General features: G+C 27.0%; 1 protein-coding gene and 1 long non-coding RNA gene across 4 annotated transcripts; one reads left to right on the top strand and one right to left on the bottom strand.

Annotated features, from left to right (window-relative positions):
- Positions 1-1920: 1920 nt before the first annotated feature.
- LOC114121683 (thioredoxin domain-containing protein 3 homolog) lies at positions 1921-20400 on the top strand. Of its 3 annotated transcripts, none has more exons than XM_027984119.2 (11): positions 1921-2197; positions 12157-12274; positions 12374-12477; positions 13775-13846; positions 13942-14058; positions 14164-14260; positions 14702-14976; positions 16819-17063; positions 17641-17800; positions 18004-18173; positions 19975-20400. In XM_027984119.2, exons 2-11 carry the CDS (start codon positions 12184-12186, stop codon positions 20285-20287), a joined length of 1644 nt encoding a protein of 547 aa, XP_027839920.2. In that variant the 5' UTR covers positions 1921-2197; positions 12157-12183; the 3' UTR covers positions 20288-20400. The 3 variants fall into 3 exon arrangements, with proteins under 3 accessions (XP_027839920.2, XP_050057244.1, XP_027839919.2); XM_050201287.1 differs by lacking the exon at positions 1921-2197 and adding an exon at positions 8775-8879 and having other exon boundaries at positions 19980-20140; XM_027984118.2 differs by lacking the exon at positions 1921-2197 and adding an exon at positions 8777-8879.
- On the bottom strand, positions 2211-4000 carry LOC114121685 (uncharacterized). Its single transcript, XR_007604254.1, has 3 exons — positions 3839-4000; positions 3435-3714; positions 2211-2479 (listed from the first exon to the last, which is right to left on the bottom strand). It is a non-coding gene; the product is annotated as an uncharacterized LOC114121685 (long non-coding RNA).
- Positions 20401-20803: the final 403 nt, after the last annotated feature.

Genomic DNA, 20803 nt, shown 5'->3' with positions numbered 1-20803 from the left:
TTCAGAGGTGGCATTTAACATTTTTAAAATATATAATAATAGTATACTAAAAAATACATTTTGTGGCTGTACCATGTGGCCATAATTACGTTTGTGTGAGTGTGTAGGTACTTTATGTTTGTGTACCCGATTTTCGAAGTATACATTATTAATATTAAAAAAAATAACATCAATCAACAAAAATATAAATAATTATCACTGTAAGGAGTCAATAGAATCAGTTGAACATCGCATAAACTTATGGACAAAATATACATCTGGCGAAATAGACCAAATTAAATACAATCAAATAATGGGAAGCTGTTATTGCAGAAAATAATAGACACGTATATATTATCCTGTACGTATATTTATCAAATATATTATATTAGAATTAAAATTAACATACATTTTTAACTTGAACAAGTATTAAATATTATTTATCACAATTATTAATAAGTAAGTATTAACATACATTTTTAACTACACCTATGAATACATTCATAAATAGTTCTAAGTCTGTTAAGGGGGAAGGAAAATATATGTAAGTACTTTAATAATAAAGAAATATTAATATGCAAGGTATTAAACTATTAAAGTCTAAAAGGTAACTGTGCGCAAACCATGTGTATGATTACGACTTGACTGTTCCCAAACGAGTGGTAGTTTTGTGCCCAAACAAGTTGTGTTTTTGGTATTTGTGCGCAAACTAGTACCACCCATTAATTCACTGATTTGTATAAAATAAATGTACAAAGGTAATATATATTAATGTATATTAATAAAGGAAATAATGTAAAATTTAATTAATAATATTATTAAAGACACCATCTAGACTCATTTACTATTCGATAAGAACGCCAGTTATATTAAATCGAAATGTATATTTTCAATAAATGTTATTTTTGAACATAGGGAATTGTACTGTGATTTATTTTGTGATCGATTGGGATTGTTACCATGAGCAGCTCGTGTTACTCGTATCACTCTAATAATATTATAGTTACTTTATAGTTTATACTTTCACTGCGATTGGTTTGAATATTGTATAAATTTATTATTTTATGAAAAAAAGTGTTTTTTTTTTTTGTATAAAAAATATGGAAGTTAACATAAACATGTTAATCAATGAAGTTGAAAAAAGGCGGGCTAACGCGCGTGTACGCACGTCCATGTGAACCTAGCCTATGCGGGACTGTGTCAAAGATTATAATTCTAATATTTTGAAATAAATGTTAAATAATTAAATAGATACTTAAATTGTCAGATATTTCTAGATAAAAAGAATAAAATTTCATAATGATATACTAAATTGAGTATCGTTGTAAGATTATTACTATGTATAAAAATATATTGCTAGCATAATCACAGGTAACGAATTAAACACACAGTTTGAGACGTATGAGAGAGATAGGGTTTTTAACGGGCCATGAAGTGCACGGGTTCAGCTAGTTTATAATATAATAATATATTGTTAAGTAAATTGGTTATTTAATATTTAAAAAATACCGACATTCAAGTGCATTTTGTAATTGAATTTCACACATTTGAAACAATCAAAATTAGTATAGTAATAAATAATAATAATATCTTTCGGATTAATTTTTATTACAACTCATTATTATTTTTATTGTTATATTATTATAAACCAATAGCGACCATATATTTTTATAAACAAAAATTTCCATCGTAAATCTCAAAATCCCTGTTTACCCTTGTTAACACTTGTTTTGGTTACCCTGTTTGTAACCTTCTGGGGTTGGACCTCTCCCTTTTTAAATTAGCTTATCTTCTTCTCAGAAGTCTAATCTATCTCTGTACCAAATTTAATCGCAATCGGTTGAACGGTTTAGGAATGCATAAAGGACAGACATTCATTCATTTATATAATACATATACACAGATGTATTTGTAATACTTTTTATTGTATAGGTGTTTTTAAAGAATTTATGTACGTGCGGCATACTTTCGCCGTGGTTGTATCCATGGGAACAATTTATGTATAAGGCAAAGGAGATGTCTCGGCTGATATTAAACTGTCGTCGCTTTTTTTTTTTAATTCAGTACCGTGAAAATCGAAAAAAACCTAGAAAGAAATTGAGCTAGTTCACCGCGACTTGTGCTCGTATCACATATCATTTTGCGGTATACTTCTGTCCAATTCCAAACGTACAATCGATGATAGTTACTAATGTTACTATGACTTCAATTATTTACTGTAAGTACTAATTAACATAAAAGTCTTTGGTAACTAGGTATTATTACAACTACATTATATTTGTTTATGACGACGGCGAGTAGACTGTTTAGTGTTTCGTCGCTAACCCTCATATTATAATAGTATGCGCAAAACACGAATAAAATTTCATTTCCGATGACAGTGATGGTAGGTGCAACAATGTCCGTGAACCTCACTGCTCGTTCCGTATCCAAAAATATTGTATTCTGCGAATATCGCGTTTTCGCCGTTTTTTAAATAATAACTTCCTGGGAGTCTGATCTGTTAATTATTGTAATAAATAATAATATGAGTTATTTCCTTGATTATTGTCCAGTCAATAAATATTTTTGAGCTAATATTTTGTTTGCAATATTTGATATCACATGTAGTCATGTAGATATTTAATTATCCGTGCTAAATAGGTATAAAATCCAAATTAAATTTCGAATATATATTATTTAAATAGGTTGTTATCGATTTATTTTATTTTAAAGCAAGTCATAGGCATTTTGAAATTGTAATATCTTACTAAGTTATAAACTTGTAACTGTTTTTTTTTAATAAAAATAACAATAAATTATTAATTTGATAATGAGTCATTTCATTCTGATATTAAAGCTAATAACACAATATTGAGTCTGCTGAACCCTAATTTGTAATCCTGCACATGAATTATGGAATGAAAAAAAATAGTGCACAGATACACCTTTTAAAGACACGAGAAATGAGGAATTGTAAATAAATTAAAAATATATTTTCATTTAATTAAATTTATATGATTATAACAATAATAATAAGGGAATTAAAATTTATGATTTCATGTATTTTGGGTATACTTAAACTAAATAACAATCATTTTAACTTTAGTTTTGGTGATATTTTAAAATTTTAAGTTACCTAGTCATACGAATAATTTAGGGAAATATTTCAAAAGTTGAATCATTGATTGCTATTAAATATTGAAACTATTGTGTAATAGTTTTCGAGTATATTGTGAAATATGTGGGTAGAGGAGTTTTGTAATGATATAGTTATGGTTAACTTACATTATAGTTTTATACTATAATTATATTATATAGTACTGTAGTAGGTATCAAGGGTCGAATCATCTTTATGTACTAACCATATATTATTATGTATTAATATTGGCCGTAAACATAAAATTTAAATATACGTATATTTTGTTATTATTATATATTCAATATTGTATATACAAAATGTTTGGAGAGGTCACCTTTATGCATTCCGTTTTATACAGCCGCCCGTCGTGTGTCGCATGTCTTGTTAACATTTCGCTGTAGTAGGTAGTCATGTAAATTGTATTTCCGGTCGTCCGCTTAGCCCGTCAACTAGCTTGTACACGGAAAAGTCCCCTGGCACCGGTTGGCATCCGCTCATGCGATTATTTTTATTTTCTGCCATTTTTGGTTAATATTTATACTATGTGTGTATGTATTATGTATATCCACTTGTTCATTCGTCTTTTTCGCATTATTATAATTTGTAATCTATACCTAAAAAAGTTTATACATTTTATTATAATATATCGCCGTATTATGCAAAATAGTAGAGTTAGCTATTTTTAAAGATTAATTTTTAAAATTTTACACATATAATATTATAACTTCACGATCTTACCTAACACACAGTAATACCAATGTGGAAAATTAGAGTTAAGTTAGGTATGTTAAAAAACAATCACTCCATTCACTGATGCTTTACACACAAAGTCGAATTACTATTATTATTTATTTTGAAAACATCAATTAATAGTGTAGTGGTGTTTACATAGTTACATATTTAGCTTATATACGTGGTGTACTGATATTATGGTAGAACTATAAGTAAGATAAAGTTATGATGAAAAAAATAAAAAATATTGTTACTTATATTATATCGTTTCACATCTATATTGGAGCAGGATAGTGAAGTATTATTTATACATAATTTGAACTTGAATGATAAATTAAATATAGTATATCTATATACATATAGGAGACCGCCCCGATTCACTCATCAACGCCCAGACCAAACCGCTGGGTATAGGGACTTTAAATTTTGTACAGAGGTTCCTTAAGCAACGTATAGGCGCACTAAGAAAGGATTTTTCAAAATTCGCATTTTAAAGGGTTGCTAAAACGGGGATTTTGAGATTTACGATGGAAATTTTGTTTTTAATTTTTGTTTATAAATGGTTGCTATAACAACTTGATTTATGTGTTAACACATTTATCACTTTATTATTACAGCTAATTAAAATTTTGTACAGAGGTTCCTTTTTTGTTTTTTGTTTATAAATAGTTGCTATAACAACCTGATTTATGTGTTGATACATTTACATTTAGTTATTTTTTTAAAGTTTGTATACATTTTATATAGCTATATATATATGTATTTTTTTCAAATTGTTTATCGCTGTTCAGTGTATTGATACACTGTAAAGTGTATACACAGTGTAATTAATCTATATACATATAGGCAAAGTTATCGGCGACTCGCGATTGCAACACACAATAAGTACGAGCGGTAGACGGTCAAAGTACAAAGATAACGCGAAATGGTGAATACGTGCTGCCTACAACTCCGTCGGCCTTACTCATCCCCCACCATTGACAATCCTGACCTGGCTTATGAGGCAGAAAAAACTATAGCTCTTGGTTCTATGAACCACAAGTGCGAATACTGCAATGCTCTAAAATGGAAAGAAGAAACCCCCGGAATGTGCTGCAATAATGGAAAAGTGCAGCTTCCATCTTTTGAACATTTGCGGAACCTCTCAACAGCCTGCTTATGGACAGACACCCCCATCATAATCATTTTATGGACCTTATACGAAAATACAATGGGTGTTTTAAAATGACATCATTTGGGGATAAAAAAATTGTAACAGAAGGATTTATGCCTACCTTCAAAGTTCAAGGACAGGTGTACCATTTGGTAGGGAGTCTCATGCATAAACCTGATCAGAATGCCCAATTTTCACAAATATATTTTGTAGGAGAGGATGAGAGGGAAGTTCGCTCTAGGTGCGCCAATTTTACAGACGTCAAACCAGGGTTGGTCAAACAATTGCAAAGCATACTTCAGGAAAAAACAGTTATGTCAAACAATTTAAGACCACGATTAATGCGGTGCAAAAGAACTGTAAAGAATTTAAAGTGGTCATCCGTTAAAACAGAAAACCAAATAATGCTCATGTTGGTCGCTTTAACGCACCAACACAAAATGAAATAGCTCTGATAATTGGAAGTCAGCAATTTGAAAATAGAGACATCGTACTTCAAAGTCACGATAATAAACTACAGCGTATCAGTGAAATTCATCGAGCATACGACGCTCTGCAGTATCCACTTATGTTTTGCCATGGCGAGGACGGATACTCTATTGACATACCATTGTGTAATCCCACTACGAAATTGCCTCTTGAAAAAAAAGTTTCTGCGGCATCCTTTTATGCTTACCGAATTATGATTAGGCAAGATGAAGTTAACCATATTGTATACTTCCGTTCCCTCTTCAGTCAATTTTTGGTCGAATTATACGCAAAAATTGAAACTGAAAGGTTGAATTGTATTAGGAATCATCAGAAACAGCTAAGAGCTGAGAACTATATTCATCTCAAAGATAATGTGGGGAGTAATGATGTTAATGCAACTAATCTAGGTCAAATCATAGTACTTCCTTCATCATTTACGGGCGGACCTAGGTATATACATGAACGAACTCAAGATGTCATGACATATGTCCGCGTACATGATCGCCCTGATCTATTCATCACATTTACATGTAACCCTACTTGGAAAGACATCATAGATGCACTGTTTTCAGGACAAAAGCTGGACGATCGTCATGGCATTATAGCGAGAGTATTTCATATTAAAGTAAAGAAATTAATGGCACCCTTGACTAAAGAAAAATTATTTGGTGACGTAAGGTGCTCTATGTATGACATTTACATTTAGTCATTTTTGCCACAAGTGGAAAAACAACCAATGTAGTATATAAGGAAGTGCTAATAATAATAATAAAAAAAATATAATAATATTCAAGGCCTATAAATGTATGTTTTCAATGAATCTTTAACACACCCACACACACAAAATTAAATTGAGAATTTGAAGTGATATTGGCACTATCCATACAATTAAATTAAAAACTAATACACGACATACGAAAATGCAAAAAAAGAAAGTAATACACGGGCAACGCCGTGTCGGGTCAGCTAGTTATGATATATTAGTTAAAATAATAATTTAATATCTATTAGGTATTATATTTATAATATAAAATGATGATAATATTGATTAAATTTACATGTTTTTTAGGACACAAAAACTAAAATTGTATTGATATGATTGTTTGAAATCTAAACCTTAAAACTTATAAATAATAATCAACTTATTAGGTATTTTATTTTTATATTATATACCAAAATTCTTTGAAAAATATTCTACTAAAAAAATGTGTGCAATGGCTTGTCATTCAAAAAATATTTCATACTATGAAAAAAAAAATAAGTCATCAATATTAAGCGTTATATAAGTAATAACCCCCAAAGAGCGGTTGTGGTCCCACTACTATTTAATCTATTCACCTCTGACCAACATATTACCGTCCACACAGCTACTGGGGACTTTGCCGACGACAAGACACTCTTAGCACTCCACTCAAATCCTGAAACGGCCTCAAACCTCATTGAAAACCATCTAAATCTTTTATCAATTTGGTATTAAGAATGGGGGATAATCGGATAAAAGTTAATGAAACCTAAATATTTAATCCGTCACACGTTCATACGTCCACATTTCGTCAAACTGTTTGCCCTCCTGTGTACCTTAATCACCTTCCGGCTTCTACTGCCATCTGCCCAAAACGTTCTTTATTTAGTTCTACACCTAGACTGTCGGCTAACTTGGGCAACACATATCCACACCAAACGGCTTGCTTTAAATAACCGGTCTCGTTAATTACGCATTGTCTTAACAACTAAACACGTGAACCTTAATTATAAACTTTTCCTATACAAATTACTCTTCAAACCAATATGGACTTATGACATTCAATTATGGGGTGCCACCAAACCCTACAATATTACTAAGATCCAATCATTATAATCTAAATACCTGCGATAAATAACTAAATCCCCATATTGTCTCCAACGACACTCTCCATAAAGACTTAAATATCTTAACAGTTAAAATCGTTGTCAAGATTTTCTACAAACGCATGTACTCCAATCTCTACAATTATCAAAACCTCTTGATTTCAGAACTATCTATTCCCATTATTCCTGGTAACCCCAGAAGGCGTTTAAAATGAACATTTTGTCGTGATATATTTATAGACTAACCCTCACCATCACATGTACATGAAATACCATAAATAGATGACCTTTTCACTCAAGCCCCCTGGCTTAATTGATGTAAATAATCGTAATTTAATTTAACTAACTACTGTTGGTTACTATTCTATGTTTTTTTGTTTTTTGACTTTTTTCTATGTTCTTTAATCACTTGTGCCAATTGTAAATAATTATTTTACAGATAATATAATTGTTTAGTTTAAAAATAAAAAATAAATGTAAGTAATAATTAAATAAATCTGATTTTTCAAGTTTTCAAATATCACATTGTTGTATTTATAGTGTATTTATAGTGTAATGCCATCATTATGGAATTATTTTGTTTACCAAAAGATACAATTATTTTGGATTAATGTTGATACGTTATTTTATGTATTAAGAACTATTATAAAAAATATTATATATTGAGAATACTTATATATATAAAACTGTTGAATGTCTCTAAGTATAGAACTGAAATACATTTTTGCGATTAAAGCGAGTTGCGAGTAAAAATTGCAAGAAATATCACTAGACTAAGATATATCAGGATATGCGTATAGGTATATATGTATTATGTATACATATATTATACATTGGTCCGTGACCCGTGTTTAAAACCTATGTTTATCATTTCTATTTCATTCATTTTATGTTTTTGTGATTTGTGACATTTGGAATGACCAATGATACGAATGACTTATAACAATGAAACAAAAAATAAATTTTTTACGAATACAAATTACAAATAGATTTTTAACACCTTGTAGATATTATATATTAATATATTAATGGTATAACTTATAATACATTTCTGTACACTACACTACGGCGTACAAAAAAATAAATATATTTCATAAGGAAAGCTTGTACCCCTAGTGTCCCCCTAGTTATGGTACTGATATGTATATTATATTAAAAAAGATTAATTTCTTAGGTCTATTATACCATTTTTGGGTATAAAAGAGCATTATGTTCATTCAAGCATTCATCACGCTGTTAATTTCCGCTATACACGTCATACGCATTTGATAACTTTTCTGCTTTCCCTGCAGTATACGCACGCTTTTAATTTATACTGTATCATTACTACCATTAAATATCTATTTTCTGAAACTTCCACGAGTATTTAAACTTTTGGAATGTCATGAGGTAAGGGTAGTAAACAACGGGGTTTTAAATGTCCCTATATAAATAGACTCACGGCACATGTTTACCGATCATTGTACTCAGTGCTACGAGTAAAGAATATTGTTGAAGTAGTGATAAATAATTCATTTTTTTTTTTTTTTTTTTTTAATTGAAATATAATTGCTATTAAAAATGCCTCCAAAAGTGGTATGTAATAAAATAACCTCTTTATATTATAATATTATCATCGTATTTGGTATAGACACCGTTTTTCCCATAGTTTTATTTAGTATTTATGAAATCGATCAATATTGTTTGTTAACTTTAATTATAATAATATTTATTATGAGATAAATGTACATTGTATATACTAAATTTACTTATCTATCTAGTAGTATTTTCAAATATTAATATAATATTTTAGATTTTGAACGGAGCGATGACGAATATGTAAATTTTACAATCGCTTTTTCGAACAATAGGAATTTTTGATTTTCAACTTAATGAATTTCTGGTAGAAAATATGATGTTGATACTTTGGATTTTGATCAAATAAAACATTTATAATAATTTTTAAAATAACCGAAAAAACTGGAATTTTTACACAAAATCAGTCTATAACAAAATAGATTTATTTGTAAACCAAAAATGAATAATTATAAAGACTTTAATTTTTCACCGAACATTTATATTAGCATTTTAATAGATATATTTTTAAAAATATGGGGTTATTTTTTGCTATTTTTTTTTTTAGGTATTGTTTTATTGTATTTTATGTATATATTTTTTTTTCTAGTATAAAGTTTGGATAAAAATGCTTGAAAATGTTTCTCGTATGATACCAAATAAAAATGTTTGAAAGTATAAAGTCACATTATTTTTTCATAAGCGTATGAAGTTCATATTTTTAAGAAATTCATTAAAATATTAACATTTATAAATTATAATGAAGTATGAAATTCCATACATTTTAAATATTTACACCTTGAGTTTAAAAATTTAATGCAAGGTTCCATATAAGTTACAAAAATTATAAAAGTTGAACTCAATTCTATAAATATGTTTCATTGTAAATGTCGAAATAAGATATTGAAGCGTAAATTGATGATTTTCATTAAATAATATCTTAAAATATAACAAACCTTCCAATACTTTTAAAATTATAATATTGTACATTTAATGAAATTTAAAAAAACATTTAGACTAATTTTAAGCTATTTATGGTATTTTAGATTTTTTTTTTTTATAAATTATATTAATGCGTATACTATAGATTAATAAATTATCACTAATAATTATTAAACCATAATATTAATAAAATAATTAATGTGATGATTTTGTCAAAAATTAATTCACTTTACTAAATTACGAATAGTAAAATAAATAATCAGTATAATAGGTAGCAATACAAATATATAAAATATATTTATCAGTATAATATACTAAGCTGATCATGGTAATGAGTACGTCGATTCCTAAGCCAAATTTTCTTCAAATTTTATTAGTCCTTCTTTTTCCCTAATTCCTTGGTTAGACTTTACTCCTCTTCTACGACGTCATTTTTTTTAACTTTTGATCTGCTTACTGGCATAATTTACTCGCTAATTTTGTCTCCAGATTTAAGTCATTGTACCCAATATTACTAACAATATTTGGTTCAAAAATGTATTGTTGCCCAGATTCTCTATTATTCGATATAATCGTTTACGTATAGGGCATCATTTATTATCCTCATACGCCTGTCGTATACTCCGATTTCTCGGACGTATACCAAAATAAAGTAAAACCAAAAATGATGTGAAATTGTACTTTATTTGAACGCGACGTCTGGTGGTGATCGAGTCACACGATCACCACCACTGACCCCTTTTCTGTCTTAACCATATCTCTTATATACTAAATTTACAAGTGAGTAATTATCGATTGTTACATCTTTCTCTTATTATTCTAATTTACATTTCATACATCTTAACTTACGTAATTATTATTTTAACCCAATTAATAACTAATTTTATTTACATTTCTTACTACTATGCTAACTAAAATATAAAAGTTAAACAACACTATATTTCACAATATTGTTATCTTATAACCTATTTAAATTCTATTTTTTATTATTGCTTAATTATTGAAATTCATTAAATCCTAATACAACACACCTATAAATAAAATTTAAATGATTCCCCCTTTTACACTCTGCATATGAAAGAACGTATCTGAGATTTGTCCAATTATTTTCGACTGTCCTTCACTTTCCATCAGGTATCCTAACCTCTACAGAACCTAACTTTACTTCTCTTAACCCCTTGAATGTTTTTTCCAATCTGCACTCCATTTTGAACTCAAACTCTGAACAGGTCATTATGATTATTTCTTTTACGGAGGAGGCTGGCTTTATTATCTGACTGTTTTTGTTTATATACTTACTTTTATTTTATATTTTTAGTTATATATTACTTAATATTATTTATTATTCTGTTTATTTGTTTTTTTTTTTTTACATATATTGATTTGCTAGTATTCTAATGTATTGTAATCATTGAGCTAGATTTATAATAAAAAGTTAATTAAAAAAAAAACTGACTATGGGTTAGTTAGTGATAACCAAAAAAAAAAGTACACACGCGTTTACCTTTTTTTAATTCAAAATTTTACTAAAAACTCTAAATCAAAAGAATTAACGTTACACGTTTGTTCAGTAAATTTAAATTTAATATATGGTGTTCATAAATATTTGAATGGAGAGAATGAATCAAATTTTTTTTATTAACTATAACTGTTAACCCAATTATAATATGTTAGCATATGATAAAATATTATAATAAAGAAAAAGTAAAATCTTCAAAAGTAATCCCATCTTCCTAGAACCTTGTAGTTGACTGTTTTTTAGTTGAATAAAATTTAAATTATTGAATTAAAGGTTTTAGCATACCCTGTAATATCTGGGATGATTTACCCTTTTCAGTAATTATGTATAATAATGGGAAGTTAGTTATGACATTTTAATTACCTAGTATTTATTATTTAATAATTTTATTTATTTTACATTTTTATTATAGTCGTATTACACTAATGGAACTGCCATAACTGAGTTGTAAATTGATTAAATGTTTATCAAATTATTTCTCTCAAAAAATATAATATTATATTAAAGCTTTAGTTTTTTATTATAGTATTTAAGTTTAGTTATTATATGTAGGTAATGTACAATTTATACAGACGTGGGTGAAACTATTAAATGTTTATTTTAAATACCAAAATAATAATGACACGAATGTATAGAAAATAAACTTGAACAATAAATATATAAATAAATAGTATACGATTAAATAAGATTTATTTTTATTTTAAGTAGTATTTTATAACTAAAAAGTAATCAAAGCAAAATAACGTTTTCTGTTATTTTAATCGACTAGTTAATTAATTAATGTTTAAATACTTACCATAATATATATTTTGAAAAAAAATGTAATCTAATATATAGGCTAATCAGAATAAGAGATCCGGACGAATGGCTAAAAAAGGTGGGCAAGCAGTGCTCCAAGAAGAAATAAACAACGATGATGATTGGACAAAAATTATAGAAAAACCTGGAATGTATGGTAAAAAACTCAAAATAATATAATTAATATTAAAATAAATTCATACATAAAATAAATTAAAAAATATTTATGTTTATGACTGATTAATTTGTTATTTAGTCGTTGACGTTTATACAGAATGGTGTGGCCCTTGTATACCAATGACGGCGTACTTAAAAAAAATTAAGTTGGAATTAGGCAGTGAAAATTTACATTATGCTATAGTAAATATTCTTTATCTTTATATACGATTAACATATTAAATAAATTGAAGTAACTGTGCAAACTATTGAAATATATAGCAATACATAGTTGAAATGGGTCGAAACGACAATTTATAGTTAACTGAATAAGTTAGGACTTAGGGTTAGTTCTTAATTTCATTTATGTTGTAATAAAAATGTTTTATTGGTTATAACTTATAAGTTAACATCAATTGAAACATAAAATGATAAAATATGTCCATGTTGATAGAATTATGTTTATATTATTTCTTTAATTCTATCTAAAAATTTGCATATTAAATTAATACTTGAATGAAATATTTTTTTAATAGCTTTAATAAAGTCTTGGAGAAAGTTTTTTTTAAGAATAGAAATATATTTTTATATTTATTGAGATCTTAGGTTTATACATGATCTGTTTGATATAAAATTTAAAAATAGGGTAGATCTTCACATCACTTATTTTTTAGGTGTTTCACTGTAGTGACTGTACTATGTGGAGAAACATATGCCCTCAATTACATCTATATTATTATTTAAACTAGATTAACATTTTTTGTACATCATAATCATAATTCAGCAGATATTTAGTAAAATGGTAAATGGTTATAACAACAAATTGTGATCTATTTTTTTATCCGTAAATTAAATACTACAGTTTAGAATTCATATATGTTCAATTGAAAAATTATGACTTTTAAAAACGTGAAATGAGTCCTCCACATAATTCTATTGGTTAAAGAATGGTCTCAACATTTTGCAAATTAATTTTAAAAATTTGCATTTTAGGGGTCAACTTAAAGTAGTAGATTAATTTAAAAAATATGCCAATATTTTGCAAATTATAAAATCCAATCTACAATTCCATGCTATTCAATATTATCCACAAGTAGATTGTCTAACTAAGTCCGAGTTATCCCAAATTGACTTTACTTCTTTACCTTATGCATGCTTGGGAGTTACGGGGTGGAGTTGAAATCTAGTTACATATGATTAAGCTTCCTATTTTCTTCGAGTACTTAGTTCTAACTACGCATAGTATATTATATGTTGCATAAAAAAATAAAAGTAATAATATAAAAAATAAACATGTATTGATTGAAGTGGATGATTGTTATTCATTTAATAAAAATGTTTCTTTTTTCCCAATTACTTTTCTTTTATTACTCGTATATATTTTTTAATCGACCTTATTTATTACCCTTGATTATAAATTCGTAGTATGTAATATTGCATGGTTTTGAAGCATCTTTTTAACTAAGAAAATAGTTATTTGATTATGATAATGCGATTCTAGGCAAAATCTGACAACATAACTAAGCTTAAACGATTTCGACAAAAAAGTGAGTCATATTGGATGTTTTTCTATGTAAGTATATTGATTATTAAAAATGAATAAAACTTACTATTTGGTTGATAACTTTAATGATATTTATTTATTTTTCATTATTAAATATACAAAAGGATGGGATGTTAGTCAATATGATTATTGGCACCAATGCTCCTAGATTAATGAAATTAATAGTGGAGGAGCTTGAACAGTATGTTAAGTTTAAGAATGGCGAAGTCCAGAGAGAGTTTGTGAGTATCTATACATAATATATGGAAGTCGTAGGTATTTAGTGCATGAACACCACAAACAGCTGTTGAGTAATACACAAATATATCGTTTTTTTAAAAATTAAGATATCATTAGATACAGTGACTAATGAGGAACAAAAAAAATTAATCGAAAGTGAAAACTATCAAAAACAGAAAACAAGAAAAGAAAAAAAGATTAGAGGTTTGTATTATTAATTATTATTATGTTTTAACTTTTGATAATGCTTAATTATATGGATATAGAATACATCTATAACCTATTTGTTTTTTTTTATTTTTAAATAGAAAATTGATTAAATTCTTAATATTTATCAATATTATATACTAAGACTGTTTACTATCTAGCCATCGTATTTGATTGTGGAAATATCAATATTTTTGCAGTTATAGTTATAGAATAATATATAATATGTATATTGTATACATGGATATAAATATTATAAAGTTCGGTCTATTGATCATACATATGTTTTAAAATTTAATTTAACTACTTATAGAAGTTATAAAGTCTTAGAAACTTATAATTTGTTATTAAATGGTTTGAAATTAACTCAAAGTGATGAAATGAAACAAAATGTACAGTGTTTTATTGATAGTGGTTTAAATAGATGGTTAATTTAAGATTTTAGAATGATGAAAGCGAGAGAACATTCACTGAAACAGTTTTCGGTTAACATACAAATTCAAACGTGTATTGTATTTTTTCCGCACACGGTCAAATATATTATGGTGGAAAAACCAGTTGAAGATGACTCTGAAGAACTAGTCAAACCTCCTGAACCAATAATGGTAGAAAAAAGGGTGTGTGAAGTGGCCAACTTATGTGCTAGTAAGTACGAGGAACTTATTGTTATCGAAGATAATGAAGTGGAGTTGACGGAAGATACTTTGAATGAGGTAAAGTATATAATATTTTGTATAATATATTCAGTAGTAAAAATGTTCGAGAGCGTTGAAAAAATAAAATATCTCAAAGTAGTAAACTCAAAATACAGTATTTGGTCTAAGTGTATTTTATATCAAAAGTTCCGTGGAAAAGTGGAACAAATATATTATGTAAAAAATGTCATTAAAAGTAATTATCTACCATTGTATTCCAGGTCAAAAATAAAATATAGCGTGCTACTTGATATTTTCTTCGGTGCACAAAAAACATTGAATCATAAACATGTTTTTAAAATTATGATCATAATAAAAATTTATTGATAAGGTTGCTATGGTAACATAATTATATTGTGCATAAGTCGTTAAAGTCAATATAGGCAATGTAAAGTTAAATTAAAATGTTTTAGGATTAATTTCATCCTTGTTTTTAATGGGTTTTCATAGAAACTGTATTTTTTAGAAAAAAATATATTTAACCAAATTCAAATATACATTGAAATAAATATTTCAGGACTAACTAGAAACAGACGAATCTGATATGATAATAATTAGAATACGAAATAAAAATATAAGAATATTTATTACATAAATACAAGCATATTAAATATTTTAGTAAAACATAAATTGGACATTTTTTTAGAATATTTTTTCAAATATTTTTACATAATATAACCAATTAATTTGGATCTAATATATTGATAATTTAGAATCATAAATATATACATTTGATATTTTTGTTATAATAAGTTTTGAATTATTGTTGATACTTTTGATTATCATGAGTCTTGACTAATATCCAAAACTATTTGTATTATATTAATACTTAAAACGATTAGGTATACTCAATCATTATTCTGAATAGCCAATAGGTAATATTTTATTGATGCACATTATTAATTAGACTTAAACATAAATGAATGCTGATTATAATAAAAATTTGGTTTAATTATAATATAATATATTTCAAAAACATCTCTTTATTTGATATGAAGAATTTTCTAAGGTTGAGTCACGCGGTTAAAATCATTATTGTTTATCAAAACTTAGTCCCGACGGACGTATTCATTCGTGTAGATAGTTTAAATCAAAAACATTCTTTTTCAATATAAAATACAACATAAGATGGTCAAAGGGTGAATTTTTTTTATTAAAAGGCCAGAGTCAACATTTTTTCTTATTGTTACAGTTGCCATGGAAGCTTAATAATAACAAAGATAACATTAATGTTATAATGTTATAATTTAGCTTCATAGTATCTATGATCCTTTAGCAATCGATGCATAATAAGTAACCATAGCAATTTCATCGATACACAAGTGTTTTACTTATAATTTAATTTTTTTCAATGTTTTTTAGCGTAGCAGAGAAAATATATAAATTACCATACTACGTTTTTGTTATAATTACTTTTAAATTTAATGAATCTATTCGCTGCTTGTTTCGACCACTTAAATCGAAAAAATTCTTCTAGATTATTTATAGTCGATAGTTGATAGTTGCATAGATAATTAAAAATTATAATTGGTCACAAGAAGTAGCTGAAGATAACCAAATTTATTGTTAACCACAGATTCAATAAAATATTTAAAATTAAATTTGATTAATTTTTAATGATTATATAAATCATTCAAAGCGTAGAAAATATTCTGATATGTTATACTATAATCCAGTTAATTATTGAAAATATTGGATAAACCGGTATGCTTAGTACTAATACTTTATAAATAAGTAAAATAGTATTATATTGTTTTGTATGAACTTAAAAAATTATAGTTGTTTCATTTATAACTAACTATTTGGACTGGAAATTGTATACGAATTAATATGTTGTATACTTATATCCATCCGTTTTAGTTATTTTTCATGGAAAAAGAGTTTCTGGAAAGTTTTCCTCAAGAATTGGTCAATCAACTGTTGAGTAAAAAAGTGTATTCGGTAATGTTGTCAATGCCTATTATCAAACATGACACTGCTGCCCAAGAAGTTGTTACAGAAGAAGAAAATATATCTGAACCCATTGATTTAATGGGAGTTATAGAGCAGAAGTTAAGCACAATTATTTACGGTGACGGAACCCCTTTAAGCCCTAGTCCGAATTCGTAAGTACCTAAACTATCCACCTTTCGAATACGTATGTGAAGCGTTAACGTAATATTAGTGTAAAATTATAATTACTTATTATCATATTGTAATTTATTATTATAATATGCATTCGTCGATCAACGTATCTAATTTTAACCTATTTTATCTAGTGATATATACATCAAAACATTATACCTATATATATATATATAACATTAACATAATTTTGGTGAATATAATATATAAACAATATTATTATTAGTTGATATCATTTTAATTTATTAGGTATGTTAAAAAATATATGTTAGAACCTACAATGCTCCTATATGGCCCTATTAAAGTTACTATAATATTATTCTTATAAAGTATTTGGTATCTACAGTCTTGAACACCATATACAAATACATTGAGTATTAAATATAGGTACACTAAATTATGATTTCATATTTATTAAAATAATTTTTTTGTTAAGTATATTATGAGAAAATAATGCCTAACATGCATGTACCTTTGATACACTTTTTAAATTATTTTTGATTCGTATACTAAAAATAAGGATTTTCACGTCATAAAGATCAACACTATTTATCATAGGCTTGCAGATGTACATAAAACAGTAAATGAATCCGGACAAAAAATACCATCGTTATACACCCCCAGAAATCCGTTGAGTAAAGCTTCGGCGCTCACCATTTTGTTCGACACATTCTGCAAAGATAATGGATATATTGCACCCCAGCCACCTTTACCACAGGTTAGAAAACTACTTTTATTACACGTCTGACATTTCTAGTTTCTTATATTACATATTTACATTATATAGAAGTCGATATTGTTTTTAATGTTTTTTTTTATCGCCACACTGCATGGTCGTTAAGGCGAATTCTTAAATTTTACCTTATATTTATTATTTTAGTTATATAGTATACACATAGCCAAAGCATTATTTTTTTGCAGTACCTTGTAATTTTTGATATTAACAAATCCAACATCGTGTTACCTATCATCGAAGATCTCGAAGAAAAAGTCGTACACTACGGATTTTTCCGTTGTGCTGATCCTGAAAAACCCAAGCTATTGTGTAAAGATTCCGAATTGTTAGCTACATATGGTACAGACAAAGTTGGGTAAGGATCCAATTACATTATTATGTATGAATTAAACTTATAATATAGAGAATTAAATTAATATATTGATATAATATAGTTAATAATACTGATGGAAATTTGATTTCTTTTTCCGTTTAAAAACCTGAGCGTTTTTCTGAAACATCAACAAAATCAGATGGTATCTACGGTGTTATAAGTAAATGGTATTAAAGTTTATTGACGTTGATTTTCATACAACGTAAATTATTTGAATTTTTCCGCTTATTGTATGCATCAAGATTGGAGAGAGAGCCTTTAAAACCGAATAGTTTGTGGTCTACAAAAACAAAAACAAAATTATATTAAATCCAAAATTGTTTTCTTTTTAAACTCCTGAAATGTAATAATTAATCAGGACGTTGAGCATTCGTGTAATTTACGCAGTTTTTGTTTTTAATTTTATTTTGTTTGCGCATTAAAAATTTAAGAACGTGTTCGACGTTTCGTTGAGCGTATAATTGTTCAAACAATGTTTTTACTTTCTTGAATTTAAATATGGAATATTTAAAAAAAAAAAAAAAAAAAGGGAAAGTAGGTAATCACTCTGCAATATAGTAGTTGTTGAGTGTACCTCACTATTGAGTTAGTCACTGTAATGTGTGTGTTAAATTTTAATTTAATGATAAATAATTGGGTACAAAAACGATTCTGAGTAGAGACGGCTGCTTGCCAGTCTATTGTATTGAAATATATTGCTATTAATTATTATAGTAAAATAGACACGGTATAAACTATTAACTATGCAATAGCACAAAATTAATCTTACCTAATGTTTCGAAAATGTAATCGTGTACATAAAATATAATAATATACGTAAAAGGTTCAAATTCTTACAAAAAATGTTTTTGAATTAAAACAAAACGAAATAAATTTAATTTATTAAAAAATTATTATTTTTCGTTTAAATATCGAATTTCATCCAAATTTAAATTTAAAACATCAATAAAAAAATGTATGTATTTTATGTATTTTTTTTAGATTTTTTGATTCGTATACATCATACTATAATTTTAAACCTTATTTATTTATTACGAACCTAGGTTCAATTAGAAGATAAAGTACAGTATTAAATTTACAAAACGTATTACTAAGTGACAACAAGCTGAACAAAAAAAAAAAAAAAAAAAATAGAACATAATAGAAATTAATTAACAACATTAAGATTTATGAAAAAAAAAAAAAACCATAACTATTATTGACAGAATTATCTGTTCGTAAAAGATTATAGATATAAATTAATTTAATAGTTCTTTTTTTACTGTGGTATATCATTGCTGGTTTACCAATATAATAAGTATCAATATTATATTATTATCATATGTGGTTTATAATAATAAGACATCGTTTTGCCTGTGCCCACTTTATCCCTTAAATTTAAAATTTACATAAATACTTCATTATTTAATGGACATAAGATATTTAGCTTTAAACATGTATACATTATATACACGAATATTTAATTCTTATATGTATATGAAACAAAAACTAATAGAAAACTACAATTATGTACTAGCGATATAATAACCATGGATCTTATATTATTAAAAATCATGTTCAAAAATATTGTTTAAAAAAAAGTTGCGAGGTTATGAGTGAGATATTGTAGGTATATAATATTATACTAAACGCATTTTTAGTTCTAGATTTTTTTTTTTTTTTTACAACATCTGTAATTGGATAATAGTTAAAATGTTAAAGTTTTTATTTAATATTTTGTCCATATAGGTACGACAGGTACGTAATATAATAAGTATCTATAAACGTTGTGTTTTTTGCATAGTAAAGACGCCAAATTGGTGTTGTCTGTACTCATGGATGACAAGGATAAGAGTCTGCTACGGTTCGTTGATGTTGGACCGAATTATGCGAGCCCGGATTACGAATCGGGCATCGACGATGCTATTAAGTTTTTCCCATACGACTTCGATGAGATGGATGGTGAGGTAAAGTTATGGTTAGCCCAACAGGAGATCCAGGATGAGGAGGACACAGGCGTTGAGTGTGGCTTGGGCGAAGGTGAAGAAGGAGTGATGGAAGAAGAGAACTACCCACAGGATCAACAAGAACCAGTGCAGTCAAGTGTTGTCAGTTAATATTGTGTTCACTTTTTACCGACGGTTTTCGATTGCAAGTTTGACTATTTGAATGTATATTCGGATATATTCCGAATAATTTTTTTAAGATTAAAAAAATTGTTATAACACAACACATTTTTAATCAATTTATTTGTATAATTATTACTAGAACTATTGTATCTATTTTTTATTATAAATATAGGAACTTAGAGCGGATAAATGAAATATTTTTTAGCAACACTATTATTTGATACATTTATCATAAAAGTTTACAGAATTAGTTACAATTGCAGGCGAAAAATGTACAGTTTGATGTTTAAATAACCCACCCTTAATATTATGTTGATGTATATTAACTATAAAGTACGTATACTTAATTTCCAGTCATTCTAAAAGTTACATATATTAGCAAAAATGTTTACTCTAAAAAATATCCTAAATACCTACTTTACTCATTTATTTAAATAAATATTCCTAATACAAAATAAAAGTATTTTTCATACAACTTCTTCATGTTCATAGCAAAAATTTTGA

The sequence above is a fragment of the Aphis gossypii genome, chromosome 1, assembly GCF_020184175.1.
Source record: "Aphis gossypii isolate Hap1 chromosome 1, ASM2018417v2, whole genome shotgun sequence".
NCBI classification, from domain to species: domain Eukaryota; kingdom Metazoa; phylum Arthropoda; class Insecta; order Hemiptera; family Aphididae; genus Aphis; species Aphis gossypii.
The sequence above is the reverse complement of the archived record's forward strand: the minus strand, read 5'-3'. Positions and strand labels throughout refer to the sequence as shown.

Coding starts and splice junctions, on each gene's coding strand:
- LOC114121683 (XM_027984118.2), top strand. Junction 12,275..12,373: donor AGAAAAACCTGGAATGTATG/GTAAAAAACTCA, acceptor TTTGTTATTTAG/TCGTTGACGTTTATACAGAA. Junction 12,478..13,774: donor AAAATTTACATTATGCTATA/GTAAATATTCTT, acceptor ATGCGATTCTAG/GCAAAATCTGACAACATAAC.